Here is a 24,786-nt window from a genome sequence, read left to right on the forward strand (position 1 = left end):
ATGCTGAACGACCGTTGTTTAGGATATATGCCATGCTTCAGAATTCGGATATAAATTTTAAAAAAATAAAATATACTTGTCCCAAGTCACCCACCGAGTTGGGAGGCTTGGGACACAAGTTGAAATCCATTGATTTCTCAACTCTCAAATGAAATAGGTGACTTGGGACGGTGTATAGTTTTGAAAAATTATGATTACCTACATAGTTGAAATTCAGTAAAGAAATTCAATGATAAACCCCTATTACAGCGAAAGTAAATATATTGCAACTCAAATGTAAAGAAACTAAACAAAACAAGGAAACTTTGATTTCTTTCATTCTTTGGTAATTTCTTCGTGGAAATATCGTAAATAATAATATCCTGCGAAAAATCGGCATATTTCCTGCTTCCAATGCGCCGCTTGTATCTATTCGGCATTGTCCCAAGTCACCCTATGAAACAATAAAAAAAATGAATGAGATCCGTGTTGTCGTTTGATTTGTAAACAACCTTGTTTCATGACCTATGTAATATGCCAATATCCCACGTATCCAGAAAAAAAATACACCTGCACAAAGTGAAACATTTGTACAGGACGCTAGAAAGTATAAAGGCCATAAAAAAACGCGCTTTTACTCTCCTGAATTCGTTAATTTTTCATGTCAATTCAAACGCTCTGGGCACGGCAAACTCAACAGGAATTAATTGTTAAACTAACCGAAAAGACGCTACACAATCTTATAAGTTTGTTCCGTTACTCATAAATGGTAAGAAACAATGAAATTTGCAAGTAATTGTTCCAAGTCACCCAAATCTACCGGTACCTATACTTTTCTTATATTTCTGTAGATTTTTTGTTCTTTTTGGGGTTTTGGTTTTTCATTTAAAATTGTGTTCTGAACATTTCCTTCTCTGTACATATATTTTAACAGTAGATTATCGAGCTCAAAAGAAACACTTTTTTTTTCTCAATTTTCTTCCGATTTGGCCTATATGAAAAGATATAGATAGCCATTTTGAGTTTTCATAATGACCTGGGAACCTCACACTATTATTCCAAGCATTGAATAAACCATTTTAACCTTGGAAATAAGCAAAAATATTAGAAAAACAAGCATAAAAGGCATAAACTCACCTTTTCCATTCCATTTGGTCAATGAAATAGTATTGTAACGTTTTCTTCGCTTGATTAAAACGTCCAACTTATTAAAATTATTTATTTACACTTAATACACTTATAACACACAAACTAACTATGACACAACTATTTATTTCCACTCGTATTTATTTCCACTAGTCGCTTGCACTGCGAACTATAACTGTACTTGTACTTGTACTTTTTACTTGTACTTTCTACCTGCTCCTCCGCTGGGCTTATATAGGCGCCGGAAACATTCAGGTAGATTCGCGGTTATTCTGGAATTTCTCGACCGCTCTGTTTCTCGAAAGGTCCGACCGCAAGGGCCGGACTGGTTACACTGTCCCCTCCTTAAGCCTGTTCTGTCCCAGAACATATTTAGTGAATTCCTCCGAGGACCGTGGCGAAACTTGCACTCATCACCATTCCTACAGTAGCCATTCTGATGGAAGTAGCACTCCACAGTTTTTCCAGGCTCCCTGGCCTGCTTTGGGTTGAAACTGCACACCAGGATCCTTATACCAGTCCCCTGAAATACCACCTCCAGCATGCTTCGCACAACTCGCCAATTTAGCTGATCCAATCCACAACCGAGCTTGGGAACAGCTAATTTCCTAACCCCAAAGCGTTGAAGGTCTTCTTTCAAGCTATGCAGTGCCGTCCATAGATTCTGATAGGTTGGCTTCTGATAGGAATGTTGCTTCGTGACTAGGTGATAAATGGAACCGACCTTCAGCCTTCAATTTCAAAACTTTTCCGATTCTTGGCTGCTGTCGCAATAGTTCTTCCTGACGTCCAAATTTATTTCTGAATACTCTTGCTATTCCTTTGCTCATACGAAGGTCCTCCGCTACGCAATGAGCGAGAGAGTATTCCTTAGACACGGTAAAGAGATCTTGATGTACTTCCTGTGTAACGCCGAACCGTGCAACGCGTGTCTCACCATAACAATCCATAAACTTCTGGTAATTACTGCTACCTTGCATCGGGGCTTCCACAAGACGTACTTCTTCTTCGTCCTGCGCGTACGGGGCTAATCGGTTGAAATGGACAACCTTTGGTTTTCCTCTGGGGAGCTTCCTTATCCGGTAAACTACATCATTTATCCTCTTGATTATTTCATACGGTCCCTCCCACTGTCTCTGCAGCTTTGGTGAAAAACCTTTCTTCCTTTGTGGATTATGTAGCCACACCAGATCCCCAGTGGTGAATCCACCTTCAATAGCCTTGATGTCGTAGCGCATTTTCATTCGGTCACTTGCTTGCTGCATTTGATTGCGCACCTTGCCATGAATGTAATCCAGCTTGTTCCTTAATCTACTAACGTAGTCCTCCCCAGCTACGTCTTTTCCAGGCTTACATCCAAACTCTAAGTCGCAAGGCAGCCTTATTTCTCGGCCGAACATTATACTGGATGGAGTTTCCTTGGTAGATTCTTGAACCGAAGATCTATATGCCATGGTGAATAGATGTAAATATTCATCCCAATCCCGCTGGTGATCAGAAACTACTTTGGCTAGATGTTTTCCCATGGTCCGATTCATTCGTTCGACCATGCCGTCTGATTGTGGATGAAGAGGTGTAGTCCTTGTTTTATGAATCCCCAATTTGTTGCATACTTCTTGGAATAACTTCGACTCAAAATTTCGGCCTTGATCACAATGCAGCTCCAGAGGTATTCCAAATCTGCAGAAGAATTCTCTGACCAATTTATCAGCTACCGTACTTGCCTCTTGATTAGGAATACCGTAGGCTTCCACCCATTTCGTGAAATAGTCCATCGCTACCAAAATGTACTTGTTTCCATGGTCTGTTTCGGGAAAGGGGCCAGCGATGTCGATAGCTACTCGTTCCATGGGGGATCCGACGTTATATTGCCTCATTGGTGCTTTTCCTTTACCATAAGGTCCGTTAGCAGCAGCACAAACCTTGCATCTTCTACACCAATCTTTAACGTCCCTCTTACAATTTAGCCAATAAAATCGCTGCCTGACTTTTTCCAACGTCTTGGTTATCCCGAAATGTCCACCTGAAGTTCCATTATGTAGTCTGGTCAGAATGTCTGTCACACGACTCTTTGGCACAATCAACTGAAGTCTCTGCTCAGTTCCATCTTCATTTTCCCAACAACGTTTCAGAAGACCTCCATCAATCTTCAATGTTTCCCATTGTGCCCAATACGACTTTACATTCTGGCTCAGTCTGGATACTTCTTCCCAAGTAGGTCGTCTACCGTTCTTCTTCCAACTCAGGATTACTTTCAAGTCGTTATCTTCCTCTTGTGCTCTTTGAATTTCTTCAGGTAGCCAGTCGTCTTCGATTACGGTGGTCCGCCTTAAATCGATCTTTTCTTCCAGGCGCGAACAATGGCTGGAATTCTGGGGACACTCGATGATTTTGGTCGAGCCATTGTCTACCACAGCGACTCCTTTTATTTTCCCAGCTGTAGACCTTTCAAATTCTGGACGATTTTGCTTGAAATGGCTCCTTTTGTTGCGGTTCCAGCACACAGCATCCTTTTTCCTAGCAAGCAATATTCTGCGGACTTTTTCTCTGACAATCTCCTCAACAGATCGATCTGTTTCTTGCTCTTGTCTTACACGAAGGTGACCCCTATGCGACGCTTGCTTCGCTGCTTCGATTTCCAAAGCCTGGGCTAAGGCATCATCAATGGTTCTAGGGCGTGCTAGTCTTAGGGCTTGTTGTATTTCACTATCCCTTATCCCATCCACGAATGTCTGGATTGATAGCTGTTCCAGGAAGCTATCTGGAGCAGATGGATAAGCCAGCCTGACTAATCTCGCCACATCAGCTTCAAACTCTTGGAGATTTTCCCCTGTTTTCTGCACTCGGTTCTTTATTTGTGCATGGTATACTTGTTGTAGATGAGCATCACCATATCTCATCTGAAGTTTCGATGTAAGAACTTCGTAACAGGCTTGTTGACTCTCCGGGATCGTCTGGAGAATGTTGAGTGCCTCTCCTCGTAGAGCTATAATTAATGCCGTGGCTTTTTCGTTGTCGTTCCAATTGTTTACCAGGGCAGCAGCTTCAAACTGTTTTTGATATGTCGACCAGGGTATTTTTCCATCAAAAGTTGGAGGCTTGATCTTCATTCTACTACCTTCGCCGTCATTTTCCGCTTTCGCTGTGCTGTAGGGTGTTGAGGCCAGAATATCTGTTCTGTTTGACATTCTTTTCAAGGAATCTATCAACTTGGAATGATGTTCAATTATTCCTGCCATTTCTTCAAACTTGCCGTTAACCTTGTCAAACTTTTCATCCACTTCGTCAAATTTTCCACTCACTATATCGAATCTCTCGTCCACTTTATCGAATTTTCCATTTATGATTTCCAGTTTCTCGTCCAATTTGTCTCTAAGTTGACTCACCACATCATTACAATTTTTCTTAATCTCGTCCATTTTCTCATTCAACTTACAAGAGTTCTCGTCCATTTTCTCATTCAACTTACAAGAGTTCTCGTCCATTTTCTCATTCAATTTTCGCAAAAAGTCCATTACCGCTTGAATCTCCATCGCGTTCTGCAGTCTTGTGGTCACTGGCATGAACTTCAAATATCCAAAATTATTTATTTAATTCGAGCGATGTTGAACCGCACACTTGACACCAATGTAACGTTTTCTTCGCTTGATTAAAACGTCCAACTTATTAAAATTATTTATTTACACTTAATACACTTATAACACACAAACTAACTATGACACAACTATTTATTTCCACTCGTATTTATTTCCACTAGTCGCTTGCACTGCGAACTATAACTGTACTTGTACTTGTACTTTTTACTTGTACTTTCTACCTGCTCCTCCGGTGGGCTTATATAGGCGCCGGAAACATTCAGGTAGATTCGCGGTTATTCTGGAATTTCTCGACCGCTCTGTTTCTCGAAAGGTCCGACCGCAAGGGCCGGACTGGTTACAGTATTTATAATACAATGAATGAGTTATCGCAATTTCGTTGGCGATAAATATTGAATATATTTCGTATTTAATTTTCGATAAGAATAACGAAATCATCTCTGTTATTCATCTCCTGTATGCAATCATTTATTTTTATCGATGTTTATTTCTTTTCGTGCAAGAGTTACCAGATTCAAGCATACCCCATTTAATCTTTAAATTTCATATAAATGTAAATTGTATTTCTTCTAAACTTATGAACGTTTTTCTACCCTTACAACTTCAAAAACACAGAACACTATAATGACAACAAAATTCGTTTCAGAGGAACAAGCTAAATCTGTGAAATTATACATCTGTGAGGTGTCATGTTAAGATTAACTGTGTGATTTTTCCAACAGTTGCATTCAAATCAGGCAAAGTGCCAAATTTTTCGAATTTCACAGATATGTTTTATTTTCGAATATAAAATTCCTCGAAAACTCATTAAAGGTGAAATTATGATGAATATTTTTATTTTCCAAACCTGTTGAATATTCAAAATTGGGGTTTCAAATTACTTTCAAGAATTGTGTTTTTTGAGTTTCTGGTATTTTTATGGTATCTAATAGTAATGATGAAGAAACTGGAAGATGAGAGTAGAATTTTATGTTCGGCGAAGATTCATCACATCAATGAAAAAGTATATTCTGAAAATCATTCTATTCAAATTGTGAGATATAACTGAAAATTAAATTTTTCATGGATTTTAACATCCTGTATCTTTTTAACCTAGCCGAATTGGGAAAAATGGTGAAGGGAAGCAATTTTTGTGACATCAGGAATCTTCTGTTAAAATATGTATACAAGTCATGGAATTCTTCTTTATTTATATTGTTCAATCATGGCTTTAGACCCCCTTAGCTCATGTTCCAACATGAGAGTTTAGTAATCTAAAGTGGCGACAAAAGGACAAATGATAATGGTAAATCTGAGGGCATTTCTGAGTTCGAAAAACGCCGACTGTCTGCTTCCAGAATACCCGCGAGAAGCCATAAAAGTAGTCGATCTCGATTGAATTGGTTTTGAACGTTGACAGGATTGGAAAACTTTTAACGAATAGGCCCCGAGAAAAATGATATAATTTTGGGACCGGCTTACTCGTTCTCGCTACGAAGAGACGCTTTATTGCCAACCCACACCAACTCCGACGTTCTTTTATTACTTTCTTTTCTCCAGAGCATGGCGGAAGGAATGAAACGTTGGCATTTCACGACGAAACTGCCACGTCGAAACTTCAGCAGGAATGAAAAAGAGCTGCGGATTTCACATTAAATTTTATGATATCCAGATGGCCGTGTGTTCATTTTTATCTTTCTTGGACCAATTCTTTTGTTATATTGTTATTGATCTAGAATTAATGTTTATAAGGACAAGCAAGATTTTTCTTCGCAAAATGGTGAAGGTGCTGGTCAAAGATAATTTGACTTTTGAGCCATTAATAGATGCCTACTTATATTAAAAATAATCATTTAGATTCAAGAGATACCTAATTATTATATTATATTATAGAAACTAGAGAATTTCATTGCTGGATGTTTTACAGTTTCACGGTTTCAGGTGCTTTTCTGCAGATTTGGAAAGCATGGTGAAAATAAGACCAAGTTTATTCGACATCCCATGTGCTTAAAATTTGCCGTTTCTGAGATATTTCGCTTTCACGAAGATTTAAGGATCTCGGAAAAAACTCGATATCTTCGAATGGGATGAATTTGGTGGAATGTGAATGAATCTAGTCAGCCTAGACCAGTTCCATGCATAAAAAAATATTGCGTTACCATAGCAACGAACAACAACTCATTAGAAGTGTCAGTGTGAAGTTTGAGCTCAAAAAAGTAAACCAGTGTTACAAAATAAATTGAAAGAAGGAAGATGTCCACCGAAATTGTGAGAATCGAAAAATTGGAGTATATTCAGCCATCATCAAGTACCTGATAAGGGGTAAGCAGATTTACGAAGATATGCTTAATACCCTTGGTGATCAATATCCTTCGTATGCGACCGTGAAAAATTGGACTGCAAGCTTCAAAAGAGGTAAATTTTCTATTGAAGATGATGGCCGATCGGAAAGGCCTGTTTCTTTGTCAGTCCCCGAAAATATCGATGCAGTTCATGACATGATTTTATCCAAAGATATTTCACATATGTAATGTGTAATATCTTTGATTTTATCAGACCGTCGAATTGGGCTAAAACGGATGATATGAAGCACTGAATATTTCATACGAACGCGTTCTCATATAGTTTACGTCAATTTGGATATGAGAAAAATTGCTGCAAAATGGATCTCCAAATGTTTGGATGTTGACCAAAAGCGTGCAAGGATAGAAGCATCGCGTTCGATCTTTGCTCGATTTGAAAACGATGTAGACTTCTTAAACCGAATTATTACTATGGATGGGACTTGGGTACATTTTACGATCCAGAAACAAAGCAACAGTCGATGGAATGGCGACACCCTGGTTCTCCAAGACCTAAGATGTTTCGTGTTCAAAAATCTGCTGGAAAAGTTCTTGCTTCAGTTTTTTGGGATTGCCATGGAGTAATCATGATTTTTTGTATAAGGATAGAACAATAACCAGAGATCACTATTCGACATTGCTGACCACTCTACGGGAAAAAATTTAAGAGGAAAGACGCGGAAAGCTATCCAAAGGTGTTTTGTTTTTGCAGGACAACGTTCCTGCACACAAATCTCATGTTGCCATCCAAAAAATTTAGGAGATTTAGGGTTTGAATTACTAGAACACCCCCCTTATTCACCAGATTTGGCTCCATCCGACTATCATTTCTTTCCTCAACTGATAAAAGGTTTAAAAGTTCGTAAATGTTCTTCCAATGAGGAGGTTATAAAAGCTGTGGAGGTCTGGTTTGCAGAGCAAGAAGAAACATTTGTTTTGAAATGTCTAGAGACGTTGCAGGTTCGCTGTAATAAATGTATCCAATTAATGGTTGTATTCTGCTTTTCATCCGTAAGTTACTAATCTGTAGCGTACGATCGATCTGTAAGTGTCAGATTGACAGATTCGTAAATGATGCAATTCTGTTTCTGTAACTATCTCATTGACAGTGATACGTTTGAACTACTTATCGTAAATAGTTACGGATTCCTGTAAGTTACGGACCACTAAAAACCGTCCAGAATTGCAATTTTGATGTGAGCTTATGAAAAGTTACAGATTGGCTTACAGATGAAAGCAGAATACCACCATAAGAGGAGAATATGTTGAGTAATAAAATATTTTGACATTGAAATTTTGTTTGGTTCTGTAGTAGGCTAAGAATTTTTCAATATATTCTCGTAGACACTGCATTTATTATAATTTTTCAAAACTCTACTGGATGAAATGAGACAACGCATAACCATAATTTCGGGCTTATTTCAAATGGTTCACCTCGTATTTTATTCCTGCATTAATATGCTGGAATGAAATATGCTATAATAAGCGAAATTCATTACCTTTTAAAAATTTGCAATTTTTGTATGGTTTTTCAACAGCCTGTATCTTTTAAACCGAGCCGATTCGGAAAAAAGGGTAAGGCAAAAAAGTGTTTCTTTAACCTCAAGAATCTACTGTTGAAATATTTGGACAAGTCGAAGACTCACCTTGTATAGAACAATATAGCTTCGTTCTTCTGGCACATGTACTTTTTAATTCTATAAATCCTAGTGGCTATTTCTTAAAATAAAAGGACAAATCAGCCTCACGTATTTTAGCCCACTATTTGCCCTCAATCATACTCGCTAAGATTTCGAAAATGTTCTCTTTTTCTCACTCTATAGACACGATAATTAAATTGCAGCAGCTCTTCAAAAACTATTGTACTACAATGAAATGCGAAAGTTTCTAATTTTAGCAAGACAACATAATTATTAATTTTTTGTGAGAACAGACGATAACACAAAACCACTCTGTAGATATGGTTAGAAAACTGATCGTACCGTATCTATCCCAAAAAAATATATTCTCCTAGAACTTCTGTCTGATAAATTCATCAATACTGGCTGTCTATTTTTCATGCTCCTTAGTATGTTTCCTATGGGATTTTCCCTTTAAAGGCGTCCAATTTTTCCCACTCTGTACAATCCAAATTCCGTATCTCCCCGTTGCACCCCCGCCGCCGAATCAATCATCGAGGACGACATTCAAGGCCTTTTCTCATTCTGTGGGTTCGCGGGGATCCCTCATGCAAATTTTTCACGCCAGCAATCATAAAGTATTACTAAGGAATCGCAAAAATAAATCCCCCTTAAGATTCAATTAAAGTTAGATATTTTTGCTCAATGCATGCGGGATACCCCAAGGGACCCAACGATGTCGCTTCTTATTCCGAGAGTCGCTCGCCCGTGATGGAACTCTTGAAATGGGATTTATTCGATAGAACAGATCAGTATCTATTTTTATCGGATTTGGTCCATTGATTCCGTCTACGTGTATGAATGCGGATGTCATATTTTGATGAATTGGGTGGACAACAATTTTCTACTAAATGAATGGTTGTGATTCCTCGTCGAAAAATAGTGTGGATCTTGCATACACAGGGTGAGTCTTTGACTCGTACAAATATTTCAACACTAGATTCTTGAGGTCAAAAGAAACACTTTTTTCTTTTACAATTTTTTTCCGATTCGGCTTTGATAAAAAGATATAGCCATTTTAAGTTATCATTATGAGCTGCCACACCTGGAAAAACAAAATTACCCTCAGAATAACTTGCTAAATCTGTGATACTACGCACATCATCTATCGATTTCAAACAAAGTTGTATCCGGCCAAAGTACCAAATTTTTCAAATTTCACAGATATCAGTTGTCTGAAGGGCCAGCTGGATGGCCCGTGGAACGCCTCTTTTGACCAAATGCGCTTTTTCGTCGTCCTTTCTAACATTTATGTTCACAGACTACAGACATCCACTAAGAATGGGGCATCATGACCGTACAGACGTTTTTTCATGTATAGGGTGTATTTGAAGGTGAGGTCTTTTTTCAATAGAAGGTAGAACTGGTCAAAATGAAGCGTTTCACCAAAAATCACCTATACAAAACTTTCAAAATGACAATAAATTAAAAGAAAGAAGATGTCCACCGAAATTTTGAAAATCGAAAAATTGGAGCATCAAGACATCATAAGTACATGTATTTCAAAGGGTTAAAAGGTAAGCAGATTTACGAAGATATGCTTAATACCCTTGGTGATCAATGTCCTTCGTATGCGACCATGAAAAAGTGAACTGCAAGCTTCTAAAGAGGTAAATTTTCCATTGAAGATGATGACCGATCGGGAAGGCCAGTTTCTGTCAGTCCCCGAAAATATCGATGCAGTTTATGACATGATTTTATCAGACCGTCGAATTGGGCTAAAACGGATATCTGACATATTTCACACGAACTCGTTCATCATATAGTTCACGTCAATTTGGAAATGAGAAATATTGCTATGGATCCCCAAATGTTTGAATGTTGACCAAAAGCGTGCAAGGGTAGAAGCAGAGACAACCTGTCTGTGGGTAGAAGCATCGCGTTCAATCAGTGCACGATTTGAAACGATGTAGACTACTTGAACCGAATTGTTACTATGGTTGAGACTTGGGTACATGTCTACGATCCAGAAACAAAGCAATAATCGATGGAATGGCGTCACTCTGGTCTCCAAGACCTAAGAATTTTCGTGTCCAAAAATCTGCTGAAAAAACTCTTTCTTCAGTTTTTTATGATTGCCACGTAGTAATCATGATTGATTTATTGGATAAGGGTAGAACAAGAACCGGAGATTACTATTCGACATTACTAACCACTCTACGGGAAAAAAATCAAAGAGAAAAGACGCGGAAAGCTATCCAAAGGTGTTCTGTTTTTGCGGGACAACGCCCCTGCACACAAATCTCATGTTACCATGCAAAAAATGGTCAAAATGAAGCGTTCCACCAAAAATTACCTATACAAAATTTATCTTCTAATTCGACCATGTGGTTTCGTTTAGGATATTGGCTCGTTCGATATTTAAGTGGTAATGAGAATAGAAACTTAGGATTACCGAATTGTTCTCATTATTTTTTAGTAACTTACACGATTTTATGAAAAATAAAATAATACTTAAAAATCTCACCAATAAAATTCGTCTAAATTATTCACGAATTTTTTCACAATGGGCATCACAATCTTCTTGTTCGAACATTCCAACAATCGTCGTAAAAATGGGATGAAATGGGAAAACATCATATGTAGCACTTTTTCAACATAACTAACATAAGCACTTTCAAGAAACTGCCTCGATTTTCTACTTTTTTTTTCACCCTAAATTGCACGATACAACAATTGTGATTCTCTCAAAAGTGACCTGATGCATCCGATGAACTTGGTACTGAACCATTTATTGTACAGCCATATGTTTATGTTTTGTTTCGTTTTTGCGATGCCGGAGTCACCTTCCACAGTGCCGTAACTTGAAATTTTGTCGACCTTCTAGGGGTTGTATCTCAACCATCTTGGATATTTTATACAGACAATGTTTGGTTAAACGACTTATTTTGATGAGTTCTACCTTCTGTCAAAAAACCCAACCTTTGAAAACACCCTGTATGTAAGAACGACCTTAGCCGCAGTGCAAACCTAACTTAACATAAGCCGCAGTGTCTGTGGATGATATAAATAAACCTCGGCCAATTTCTAGATAGACAACAATAGATCCTGACGGATATTGGAATAGAGGAGAGACTACTTCGCAAATCTAAAATAGTTAACAAATTCACAAACTTTTAGCATATGAGCACAGTATATAATATTTTTAGGCAGTTAATTGTGCAATAATATTTTATTTCATTGTCCTGGGTAGATGGGTCCTTCGAAAATAGAAATTTCCATCAGCGTCTCCAGAATTTCTGAACCGAATGATCCCAGAATCCCAGCTGATACTGCAACAGTTCTGGCAGAATGAATTCTATCAAACGATCTATCGGCTGCTCGTCTTTGCGGTCTCATCTGGCGCTGAAGCTGAAGTGTGTCCCATTACGTTTGATGAGGTCCCGAGGGATCGTTTCGCCTCCCACATTCCTTTTTACAGCGCCATACTGATTTTTTATTGCTCGAAGCTATTAAATCTCGGTTTACGTTCAGAAATGTTATACCTCTTTAATCGTTGCTTCCGTCGTAATAATTTATTCCGGCATTAAAGCGATGAATGGAAATTTCGATTATAAAGGGTTCTTCCATGAGGTATGACATACCTACTGGTCATTGGAAGAGGCAGAAATTTATGAAACACAGCTTCGTTTTGAACATAATTCAGGCTGTTTTCAAAGGTCAGGCTTTTTTTTTATACAAGGTAGAACTGATCAAAATAAGTCGTTTAACCAAAAATTGTCTTTATAAAATATCCAAGATGGCTGAGATATAACCCTTGGAAGTTCGACAAAATTTCATTGAATTTCAAGAACGGGATTGTGGAAGGTGACTCCGGCATCACAAAAACGAAACAAAACATAAACATATGGCTGGATAATGAATGGTTCAGTACCAAGTTCACCGGATTAGATGCATCAGGTCACTTTTGATAGAACTATAATTGTTGTATCGTGCAATTTAGGGTGGAAAAAAAATGTAGAAAATCGAGACAGTTTTTAGAAAGTGCTTATATTAGAGATATGTTGAAAAAGTGCTATGATGTTTCCCCATTTCATCCCATTTTTACGACGATTGTTGGAATGTTCGAACAAGAAGATTGTGATGCCCATTGTGAAAAAATTCGCGAATAATTTAGGCGAATTTTATTGGTGAGATTTTGAAGTATTATTCTATTTTTTACACTTGTGTCTTGAGTCTCTTCTGTCAGTTGGTATCGAAATGAGCCATTTCATAAAATCGTGTAAGTTACTGAAAAATTATGAGAACCATTCGGTAATCCTAAGTTTCCATTTTCATTGCCACGCAAATATCGAACGTGCCAATATCCTGAGCGAAACCACATGGTCAAATCAGGAGATAAGTTTTTTCCCACTGCTTAGCGATAATCCAGCTAACAAACGGTCTAGGATCGTATTAGGATCTATTTCAGTAATAATTTAGAATTTTTTCATTTTTGTCATTTTGGAAGTTTTGCATGATTTTTGGTGAAACACTTTATTTTCACCAGTTCTACCTTCTGTTGAAAAAAGGCCTCACCTTCAAATACACACTGTATACAGGGTCAGTCTTTGACTCGCGCAAATATTTCGACAGTAGATTCTTGAGGTCAAAAGAAACACTTTTGTCCTATACCATTTTTTCCTAATCGGCTCGGTTTGAGAGATACAGGCTGCTGATTGATTGATATCAATATATTTAGATCTATCTCACAAACGGTTTTATCGAATCAAATTAATTTTGGAATATAGTTTTTTTTATTTGATGAATCTTTTTCGAACACAAGATATTACCTATGTCCTCTAGTTTTCTCATTATGTACCATAAAAATACCAAAAATTCAAACTCAACTCTTGAAACTGAATTGGACGCTATCTAATGAATATTTGAAAGTTTTGTAAGATAAAAGTACCTATTCTTCATATTTTCTAGTATAATACGCCGTTTTCGAGTAATTTGATAAAAAATGTCTGTGATATTCGAAAAATTGGGTACTTTGGTTGAATGCAACTCTGTTGTTGTAAAAGATCCACAGATGTGTCTCCAGTAGTGGCATAGCTCATTATAAAAACTTAAAATGGCTTTATCTTTTTATCAGGGCCGAATCGAAAAAAATGGTATAGGAAAAAAGTGTTTATTTAGACCTCAAGAATATACTTTTAAAATATTTACCGGTTAAATATTAACGTGAGTCAAAGACTCACCCTGTATATCCGCAAACTCTTAGTTACAGAGCTACAAGATGTCAAAAAAAAGTTTTTTCTTAATATCTCCATTCCTTCAAAAAGTGTCATTGAAATTCTACACTCACCTGTATATAAGCTTTCTCCTCACACTCCTTTTGAAGAATCCAGAACAACCGTTACATGCCAAAATTCCATAATGCTTTCCTGAACTTGTATCACCACAAACAACGCATATCAACCCGGGCGTTCCTTTTTTTGTTGGTAGAGTCCAAGGTGGCGGTGGTGTCCTGGAGGCTTGTACTAAAGTTTGCGAACTGGGCAGACAAAGTGCCAATGGATGATCGGACGCTTCTGTGGAAAAGCAGTCTACGCTTGGTGGCGTATTTCGAATATCTGGAAAATAATAATAAAATTTGAAGCATCGAGAAGATTCATCTCTTAAGGATGTCTACAACATTGATCACTCATTCTGAAAGAGCTATAATGAGCAAATGAAGGTGTTTTACTAAACATAAAACATTTTCTGAACCGCCATATCGTCCCCTACTCGCAGGTACCATATTATCCATTCATTATGCTACACTCTGTATAATGTATACATCACAATTTAAAAAAAATGGTGGGATTTCATTTTTCATGAGCTTTTCAAAGAGCCCACAAATATATAGTTGGGGAGCCCAAGAGGGAAATTCGGGATTTACTCGAGATACTCTACCCTGTAGAGTATCTCTTCCAAAAATAAGACCTGTATATAGGGGGAATTGTCTAGGACAGCCTGTCAGAATAGTAAAAAACAAACGGTCATTGTATATAATCGAGCGTGTCAGATTAAGTTATATGTGATTAATTACATGTTGAAAAGTATATATTCTCTTAATCTGACAATTTAAGCTTAATGAAAATGTATGGGAGGACGCGAGACTTGCAATAAAAAAAACATCACGTGCATTTCTTTATGACAGTTTTAGCAAGCCTAAACAATAAAAATTGGCCATAAAGGTCACAAAAATCATTTTTTTTTTAATTATCTCTTCTCCTAGGCTTCAAATTGTTTTCGCATTCATTATAAAAGTTGTAGAGCATAACATTTTCCAAAAATTTTGTCCGAAGTAATTTTTTCTACGTTTGAACGTTTTTGAGATATATGGCGATGAATGTACATTAGACTGGGTTTCTACATTGACCTTGGCCTTTCGCATGTGTCGCTAACCTCCTCGCCCTTATCGCCTTCTAACTTGAAAACGGTAAAGAGTATGTAAAATTGCTTCAGACAAAAGTTGAATAGAATTTTATTATCTACAACTTTCCTAATGAATACAGAAACGATTGAGGTACAGGAAGGGAGATATTAAAAAAAAGCGACTTGTTATCATCTTCAAACTGTCAGACTGAGAAACCCCCCCCCTGATTAGTGTCAGATTAATAGGTCACACCGTCTGCAACATCGAGATTCACCATCTGTATGAAAATCTGACACGCTCGAGTACGTACAAGTAACAATTTTTTTTGCATTTTCAAAGGATTGCTGTGACCTTGCGTCTCGTCCTAATTGTCAGTCTCTTGAAAAGCAGCTTCCAATTAACATAACATAACATAACATTAACATATGCCCAAAAATCTGACACGCTCGAAAAATTTTTTTTACCATTTTCAACTCTTCCGCACTGCCAACCCCACCTCGCAAACTGTCAGATTAACATGAATTTATTATCAGAGACACGCAGGGCATAAACGGTATCTTAAGCTGACATGCTCCAGTATGTGCATCTGACGTTTTTTTTGCATCTTTGAAAACCTGATGACGCTTTCCCCATCGTTGAAAGTGCATACCGGTAGATTCGGGCTACTTGGGACAGTCCTGCAACTTGGAACAATTACCCCCCTCGCAGATTTCTTTGCTTCTTACCATTTATGAGTGAAGGGACAAACTTATAAGATTGTTTAGCATCTTTTCGGTTAGTTTCACAATTCATTCCTGTTGAGTTTGCCGTGACCAGAGCGTTTGAATTGACAGGAAAAATTAACGAATTCAGGAGAGTAAAAGCTCGTTTTTTTATGGCCCTTATACTTTCTAGTGTCCTGTACATGTGTTTCACTTTGTGCATGTGTAATTTTTTTTTCTGGATACATATGGGATATTAGATATGTCATGAAACAAGGTTGTTTACAAATCAAACGGCAACACGGATCTCATTCATTTATTTTGTTGTTTCATAGGGTGACTTGGGACAATGCCGAATAGATACAAGCGGAGCATTGGCAGCAGGAAATATGACGATTTTTCGCAGGATATTATTATTTACGTTATTTCCACAAAGAAATCACCTAAGAATGAATGAAATCAAAGTTCCCTTGTTTTGTTTAGTTGTTTTACATTTGAGTTGCAATATATTTACTTTCGCTGTAATAGGAGTTCATCATTTAATTTCCTTACCGAATTTCAACTATTGTATAATCACAAATTCTAATTTTTCAAAACTATACACGGTCCCAAGTCACCTATTTCATCTGAGAGTTGAGAAATCAATAGTTTCTAACTTGTGTCCCAAGCCTACCAAATCGGTGGGTGACTTGGAACAAGTATATTTAATTTTTTTTTAAATTTATATCCGAATTCTGAAGCATGGTATATATCCTAATCAATAGTCTGAGTCATTAAGCATATTCGAACCTCTTTTTCAGATAAAAATAGGTCACCGTTTTGAAAATATGACAAGTTGAATCCAACAATCGTCCGAAGTCACCCGAATCTACGGTACATACAACATAGAACCATTTTTTCTTTCTACCATCTGATCTTTAAAATCCACTGATTTAGTATCGTCGGCTTCCAACTAATGGTATATGTTTTCGTTGGTAAAACGAGACTTTGATGGAATATAAAATTTTGGTAACGAAATGCATGTGTTCAATTTATATTCTAGTGGGAATCATACAAAATTCTATAATTAAACGGTATATTCTGACGAGTTGATAAAAATAAACCATTAAGAAACCCTATATTCTATAACAGTAGTGGAGAAACACTTGTTACCTACATCAATTCAGAATCATATGTTTGTTTTTCATGGAAGACTATGCCTGCGTCACAATCAATCACGGTTAAGCATGTTCAATTTGCACCAGTACCCCCGTAATAGATTTTTACGTAGCGTGACCACATGTCCGTGATATCACCCCATAGACGTAGTGTGTATAGTTAAAGCGACCCCTGTCAAAAGTTTCTATTATAGCTGCGCCACTTAATCCCCCTATAATACAAATTAATGCACTGGTCTCAACTGGAAACATTCTGTAATCCTTTTTCATTGTGCCCACTTGCGGATCAGCGCAGCAGAATCGAGGGAGGACTAGATAATGCAACTTATATTTCGAAAACATTTCCTTCTCTGAAGCAGTGGAATAGGACAGACATAAGCAGACTAGAAAAAAAGAAAATATGTGACCTTTCCAATATACAGGATATTTTCAAAGGTTAGGCTTTTTTGACAGAATGTTGAAGTCATCAAAATAAGTGATTTTACCAAAAATTGTGTATATAAAATATTCAAGATGGCTGAACTACAACCCCTAGAATTTCGACAAAATTTCATTAAATTTCAAGTCCGAGACTTTAGAAGTTGACTCCGGCATCGCAAAAACGAAACAAAACATAAAAATATGGCTGGACAATGAATGGTTCAGTACCAAGTTCATCGGGTTAGATGCATCAGGTCACTTTTGAGAGAATCATAATTGTTGTATCGTGCAATTTAGGGTGAAAAACAAATGTAGAAAATCGAGGCAGTTTCTTGAAAGTGCTTATGTTAGTTATGTTGAAAAATTGCTATGATGTTTCCCCATTTCATCCCATTTTCACGACGATTATTAGAATGTTCGAACAAGAAAATTGTGATGCCCATTGTGAATAAATTCGTGAATAATTTAGACGAATTTTATTGGTGAGATTTTGAAGTATTATTCTATTTTTTACAGTTGTTTCCTAATCCGAAGAACGAAACAAAAATAGAATAGATTAGAATAGTTTTTATTAATCCATCAAAACACGACAGTGTATAGGTAGTGTATAAGTCAATGAGTATAGATACATCAACAAAGAGAAGAATTTAAAAAAACAGTTGTGATTTTTCATTGTAGAAAAGATAACTCAGAATCCTTTGTCCAGCACTGCTTCTCTTTTTTTTTTGTTTTATTGGGTAATATATACGGGGTATTATAAGGGGTAACTCCTTGTGAAAAATAATGTGGGTCTTTCATACAAATAATTTTTTTGCAGCTCATATACAGCCCCCTAGCAAGTAATTTTCATTTTTTGTTAGAAACCAGAAAACTGGCAGAAATTGTATGGGAACAAGAAGAATAAAATTTTCATGATATATCTTTCTTGCTGGTTTTCATCTGAATTTTTTCGTTTTTCACCAAACAGAAAAAATTTAATTCGAAATTATCTTGACGATTTGTTTCCCTTTCTAAATTTTAGATCCCAGTTGTGTAAATCCTCAAAAATTAAACTCTTTGGGCACTTTGGGTCATGATTATTTGAAAAAATTGTATTCTAATTTGTGGCTATGAATTTTTCATTTTTGTCTGACTCGTACAAATATTGTAACAATAGATTCTTGAGGTCGGAGGAAACTTCCTTTTTTAACCATTTTTTTCCTAATCGGCTCCGTTTGAGAGATACAGGCTGTTAAAAAAAACATGAGAATATGTTATTTTTAGTTCTAGCTCACAAACGGTTTCATCGAATGAAATTTCGGAATATAGTTTCTCATTTATTTGATGATTTTTTTTCGAACTCAAAGTATCACCCACGTCTTCCAGTTTTCTCATTATGACCATCACGTACCATAAAAATTAGAAAAATTCAAAGAACACAACTCTTGAAACTATGTCGGACGCTATCTAAAGAATATTTGAACGTTTTGAAAAATAAAAGTATTCTTTATATTTTTACAATGCTCCGTTTCCCAGTGATTTGATGTTCAAAAATTAAAAATTAGCTGTGAAATTTGAAAAATTGGGTACTTTGGCTGAATACCACTCTGTTCAAAAGATCCACAGTTGTGTAGTGTCACAGATCGAGCTATAGTTATTCTGACAGTAATTTTGTTTTTACAGACTCATTATGAAAACTTAAAATGGCTATATCTTTTTATCAGGGCCGAATCGGAAAAAATGGTATGGGAAAAATGTGTTTCTTTTGACCTCAAGAATCTACTATTTAATTATTTGTACGAGTCAAAGACTCACCCTGTATATAAGAGACCCTCACTCGAATTTCATCCAGCTGGTATATTGAGTGTCCGAATAAAATAACTTTTTTACTTTAACAACCCCTCCTCGCAGAATTGGAAACTCATATTCACCACGTGAACAAGTGTTGGAGATGATAATAAAACCTGCCACAGATTCGACCTGGCAATTTGCTCCTATTCTGTTGATACATTCGAGCAGAAAAGCGACGATCTAACATACGAGCCCCCTCTTTTGCCCGATAATCTCTAACGCACTTGATTAATATAGCGATGTTAACTCGGGCGTAACTTGATTTCATCAACAGGATCCTCTCCTTTCAGGGCCGATACACCAGAGACCACTAGAACAGCAGAGCGATCTATTTTGGTGCCTTCTGTAGACTCGATGAGTTGAGATCACTCGATCAAATGTGGAATTAAAAGCACTGAGATGGGAGAAGCATTATGGTAAGTATTGATGATGGGTTTCATTCTTTAGCAGGTTGCAGCCTGTATTGAGTCGATTCATAGGTTAGGGTTCCACTTGAGGTTCTATTTCACACAGTGTTTTCAAAATTGGGCATTTTTTTTTTTTAAATAAATATAGAACTCGTCAAGAGTACTACTGCATTGATGGAAAATTAGGATTGGATGTCCCTATATATTTTCTCATTATTTTGTAACTTGGGTTATTTTTTTAAGAAATGAAAAAGGTTGATTCATAGATACATTTTCATTGCTGAAAAATACTCATACCCACAGTGTGTAAAAAAAAATTAACAGAAGTTCAAAAAAGCACTGATACCGCACAAGTTATTTACAAAATTTGTTCAAAGCAGTTTACCCCACGTGAAAATGGGGTGAAAATGCGATAGAAGTAATATCATTTGTTAACTTGATCGATGATGGAAAATTTGTAGTATGATTTATTGGTCTATCTATTTAACTATGTATTAATTTGATTTTTTTAAGACACTTTCTTGTTTTATCTGATTACTATGAAATAAAAAAAAATAGAGATTATGGGGAGATTCCATGAACTTTTCAACGTGCCCACACAGGGTGAGTCTTTAACTGGTACAAATATTTTGACAGTAGATTCTTAAGATCAAAAGAAACACATTTCTTTCTATATCATTTTTTCCTATTCGGTCCTGATAAAGCAATACAGCCATTTCAAGTTTTCATGATGGACTGAGCAACCCCTAGAAAAACAAAATTATCTTCAGAATAACTGGCTAAATCCGTGACACTACACATCTTTAAGACAGATTTGTATTCAGCCAAAGTACCCCATTTCTCAAATTTCACAGATATTTTTTAATTTTTGATCAAAAAATTAATCGAAAACGGCGCATTATAGGTACGAGAAATTATGAAAGATATTTTTATTTTACAAAACGTTCAAATATTCATTAGATATCGTCCAACTCAGTTTCAAGAGTTGGGTTCTTTGAAATTTTGGTATTTTTATGGTACGTAATGGTCATAATGAGAAAAAGGGAAGACATGGATGATATCTTTTGATCGATAAAGATTCATCAAATAAATGAACAACTTTATTCCGAAATTCATTTCATTCGATAAAAACGTTTATGAGAACTAAAAATAACATTTTTTATGGTTTTTCAACAGCTTGTATCTTTTAAACCGAGCCTATTCGAAAAAAAGTTTAAAAAAAGTGTTTTTATTAACCTCAAGTATCCACTGTTAAAATATTTGTATTAGTCAAAGACTCACCCTGTATGTATGGTTCCATTTGAAAAACGGAAGTTGGTTGGGGTTGCAGCTAACGGTTGAAGAAAGACACTCAATTTTTTAACCAGAAAATAAGAGTAATAAAAAAACAATTGGTGGGGTCCGGAGTTTTAATTTTGAGTTATAGGTTCAAGAAAATATCAATTTCATTCCAGACTTATACCCAACCCTTCCATGGTCAAATATTTCAACTTACCATTTGAGTGATGTATTTCTGGTGAGCACGGTTGATGAAGAGACGGTAACATTGTATTGGTTTGTGTTACAGTACAATCCATTTCTGAAAAAGTAAAATATAAATATATCATTTCGAACAACCGCCGCGTTTCGTTCTCAGATAATTTTCAAAAGCGCGAAAAAACATATAATTTTTTTCGAAAATTTTACTAGAGTGATCGAGAGCAAAAATTCTTCATTGTCCTGCAATGAACCTCCCAATACTAAAGCACTTGATTAAAACTTTTACAGGGAATGTTTATGTAAAATGTCCATTTTTTTCATGAATATTTCATTCAATTTACTGAATAGATCCTAAAGTAATACACCCGTAGTAATACACCAAGGACCGAAATATTGCAATAGGTCTAAATATGCATTGAAAAGTTATTGCTGTAGAAAAACATACAGGGCGTATAACGACAATATATAATGGCACAGCACAAATATTAGATTGTGATATAAGGCTGAATTCAGAATTTGATGCAGAATTCAAAGAATGATTAAAATTCTGGGATGTCATTTAACATAATCTGTGGTGTGAGGTGGTCCATCATAAACCATTGCACACCATTTAATGCACAATGAATACAAGTTATCATTTTGCGATCTTATTTTTCGTAGTGTCTTTCCCCAATTCTCGACATTGAAAACTCTGGATATCCCAATTTGAGCGGCCTGACCTGAATAATTTCATCGAGATTCCTTTATTTTCCAATCAGTTAATGTTTGTTAATCTTCGTTTTAAAACAAGGAATAAGAATTTGATATTTGGTACGCATATGTATCTTGATATACCTTTTGGAAATCATTAAAAGAAACAGGATTGCTATTTGAAAAATATATCGATGATGACATATCTCAATCTGGGTCACTCTGTATAGCCTTATACCTTGTAAACAAGAAGAGCGCAATTGAAAATACTAATCGACCGAGCATATTTTCAGCAAAACACTGATTAACTGAATTTACTTCAAGTTAGAGTCTCGTGTATAATATCTGAATATTCATTTTGACATGACAATATCATTATGTACAGGATGGGCAAAATTGGTGATACCTGAAGTACAACTTTTTAATAATGCCATCAACTGCATTCCTCTTGTTCTTCATGGAACTGAAGATAGCAATCCACTGGTCTACTATGATTTTTTCCAACAGGTTTATTGGCTCTGAGCTATAACAAATGTTGTGTTTTTTCGAATGGAAACAGTAGTTTACAATTACTTAGAAAGAATCGCCATTTTCATTTTCAGAAATATGTCATATATCGCCCTCATTTGAAACTACTGTTTTCATAAGAAAAAACACATCTTCATGACCTTCCTTCATGTTATAGTTCAGCAAATATACCTGTTGGAAAATATCATTGTACTTCACTGGATTGCTATCAAAAAAGTGTCTCTATAATGTTTTAATTTCAACATCCTAGCACAAACAGAAACGGAGATAATGACCAAAGTTGAAATTTCAATTTTGGCCTATAACTCGAAAACAAAAGGAGATAGAGGAATGCAGTCGATTTCATTCTTAGTTTTTCAAAAAAAGACGATCGTAATGTGCCATGCATTTTCCTCTACCTCGTTGGTTTAAAAAGTTGTAGTTCGGGTATCACCAATTTTGCCCACCCTGTACATTCGGGTGAGGTTAAGTTAACGATTAATATCAGTGGCGGTTCCAGGAGTCGTTTTGGGCGACGGGGGGGCATAACTTTATATTTGAAATGCTGTAAGGTGTTTTTGATATAAAATGAATAGGTGTATCTTTATAATTTTATTATAAGCTATATGTTTGAAATCATAGTTATTTATGTACCAAGGACGGAAAAGTGTCCATTACAGTCGAGCCTGCAAGTTGATAGCCGAGGCGCAGCCGAGGATAGCAAGCAGGTGAGATAATATAGACAGTTTTTTGCCGAGGTGCATATTACATTTTTTTGTCGACCTCACATACCTTTGTGAAAGTAAAAAAATATCCGATTTATGGCCTCATCTAGGTGTCTGTAATTGCCAATTCCTTGAGCTCTGGTGAAGTGTTATTGTTATCCATATCGCTATCACTATCCATTCTTGATTATACTGAACACTAACATTCAGACCACGTATCTAATTCACTGGTAAAATCTAGCCGATTTCGTAAAGAATTAATTTGACAACATCAAATGACAGTTATTGTCACAGGAACTTATGTTTTCATCAAATTCTGTATTCACAAAATTGATTCAATCGCCCCTGGATCTTATATATTGCTTAGTGACGAACAGCCAGGCGGAAACCAAATCAGTACGAAAAGTGAATCAGGACGAAAAGTACTCGCCTTCAAAAATAGTCGATTTTTCGTTCGGAAATCAGTAGTTTTTGTTCAGGTCAACGAAAAAAATTATTTGAAACTTATTTTTAAGTGAAAAAATAAAAAATTCATTTTTCTATATTCGGATAAATATTTCTCTCAAGTTTTCAAAGGGAGGGGAATGGCCCCCATGTCCCCGCCACTGTAACCGCCCTTGATTAACACTTCGTAAAAAAAAAAAAATATTGAAGGATGCAAATAATTTTTTGTTCGATCAAAGGCACTTAATTTTTCTCGTTAAAGAAGTCATAAATCATTTTCACAAAGACGCATTTATGAACTATCTATGTTAGTATCTTGTCTCCTTGTAAATATGTATTCAAATTTTTATTTTTGACCTTTTTTCAGAACTCCTTAAGAATAGCAGTGAAAATAATTTCATTGAGAAATACACCGTGTATTTGTATTCCAGTGATACCTCCCAACGATATGCCTCTTCATCTTCGATATCACTAATTGATTGTAACTCAATTCGATTCGTTTCAATTGAAAAAATAGTAAAACACCGACTCACCCTTCACGAAAAAATCAACGAACTCTCATACACTCACAATTTTTCACAACAAGACAGAACTCGGCACATTCCCCATACACCCTCCAGAAGCAGCGTCTCGATCAGCTCCCAGCACAGATGCGACTAGATCAGTCGGCAGCATCAGCAGCACCATAAAGCCTCCTTGGTGGCGGCATATGACGCCTTCCGCTCTCCGAGGGTTGGCAAGGGAGCGAGAGGGTTGCGAAGGGGCGCCGTCTCCTGATCCATGGGCGGGATCAGAGCTCGCTACCCTGTGTTTAACTTCTGTTACGCCGCCACCTCTGCCGGGACGGCGCGTGCGCCCTGCATTCGCGAAACAGCCCCTGAAGTGAACTTACGCCAGATGAAAGATATGAAGTGTTCCGGGGGCTTTAGGGTTCGATATTACTTATACTTTATACCATCTGATGCCCGGACTGCGAAGGTTCTCCAGATTGGGGGATCGTTGTGTCGCCATTATTTTAGAATGCGTTTGTGGTCATTAATTTGCCATAGGGTAAATAGTATGAATTTGACGGTGAAGAATTTGTGTTGGAAGGAGTGTTGAGATGGAAATTCCCTCGGTTGTCCGGGGTGAACATTCCTGAAAATAGAGGGTTAGCATGAGTCTCTGACAGAGATATTTTTACAGTTCAAACAAAACAGCATCCCTTTCCTGAAACTTTTTAGGGTTTTCACTCCCAATCTCTGAAATAAAATCAATTAAAAAAATGAAATAAACGATTTGCTCCTGAGTAAATTCTTGCACTAATTTGTCAGGAGCAAATCAACTAGAAAAAATTGTTGCCTGACAATGAACTGAAAA

The 24,786-nt window shown here is 36.5% G+C and overlaps 2 protein-coding genes across 4 annotated transcripts in view; one reads left to right on the top strand and one right to left on the bottom strand.

Annotated features, from left to right (window-relative positions):
• The window catches only part of LOC123307607 (ATP-dependent RNA helicase DHX30-like), a 55,692-nt gene extending 36,101 nt beyond the window's left edge, over positions 1-19,591 (top strand). Inside the window, exon 11 of the mRNA XM_044889987.1 lies at positions 19,466-19,591. The gene's annotated coding sequence lies outside the window, so the exon portion shown is untranslated. The remainder of the gene's footprint in view (positions 1-19,465) is intronic.
• LOC123307608 (photoreceptor-specific nuclear receptor-like) overlaps positions 1-24,497 on the bottom strand; it is a 55,183-nt gene extending 30,686 nt beyond the window's left edge. For 2 of the 3 annotated variants that reach the window (XM_044889990.1, XM_044889988.1), the window contains exons 1-3: positions 23,961-24,497; positions 21,078-21,161; positions 14,012-14,279 (exon numbers count right to left, since the gene is read on the bottom strand). In XM_044889990.1, the coding sequence (XP_044745925.1) occupies positions 14,012-14,279; positions 21,078-21,159 (350 nt within the window). In that variant the 5' untranslated portion in view covers positions 21,160-21,161; positions 23,961-24,497. The remainder of the gene's footprint in view (positions 1-14,011; positions 14,280-21,077; positions 21,162-23,960) is intronic. The other variant, XM_044889989.1, reaches the window with a different exon arrangement.
• Positions 24,498-24,786: the final 289 nt, after the last annotated feature.

This window comes from Coccinella septempunctata, chromosome 2, assembly GCF_907165205.1.
Source record: "Coccinella septempunctata chromosome 2, icCocSept1.1, whole genome shotgun sequence".
NCBI classification, from domain to species: domain Eukaryota; kingdom Metazoa; phylum Arthropoda; class Insecta; order Coleoptera; family Coccinellidae; genus Coccinella; species Coccinella septempunctata.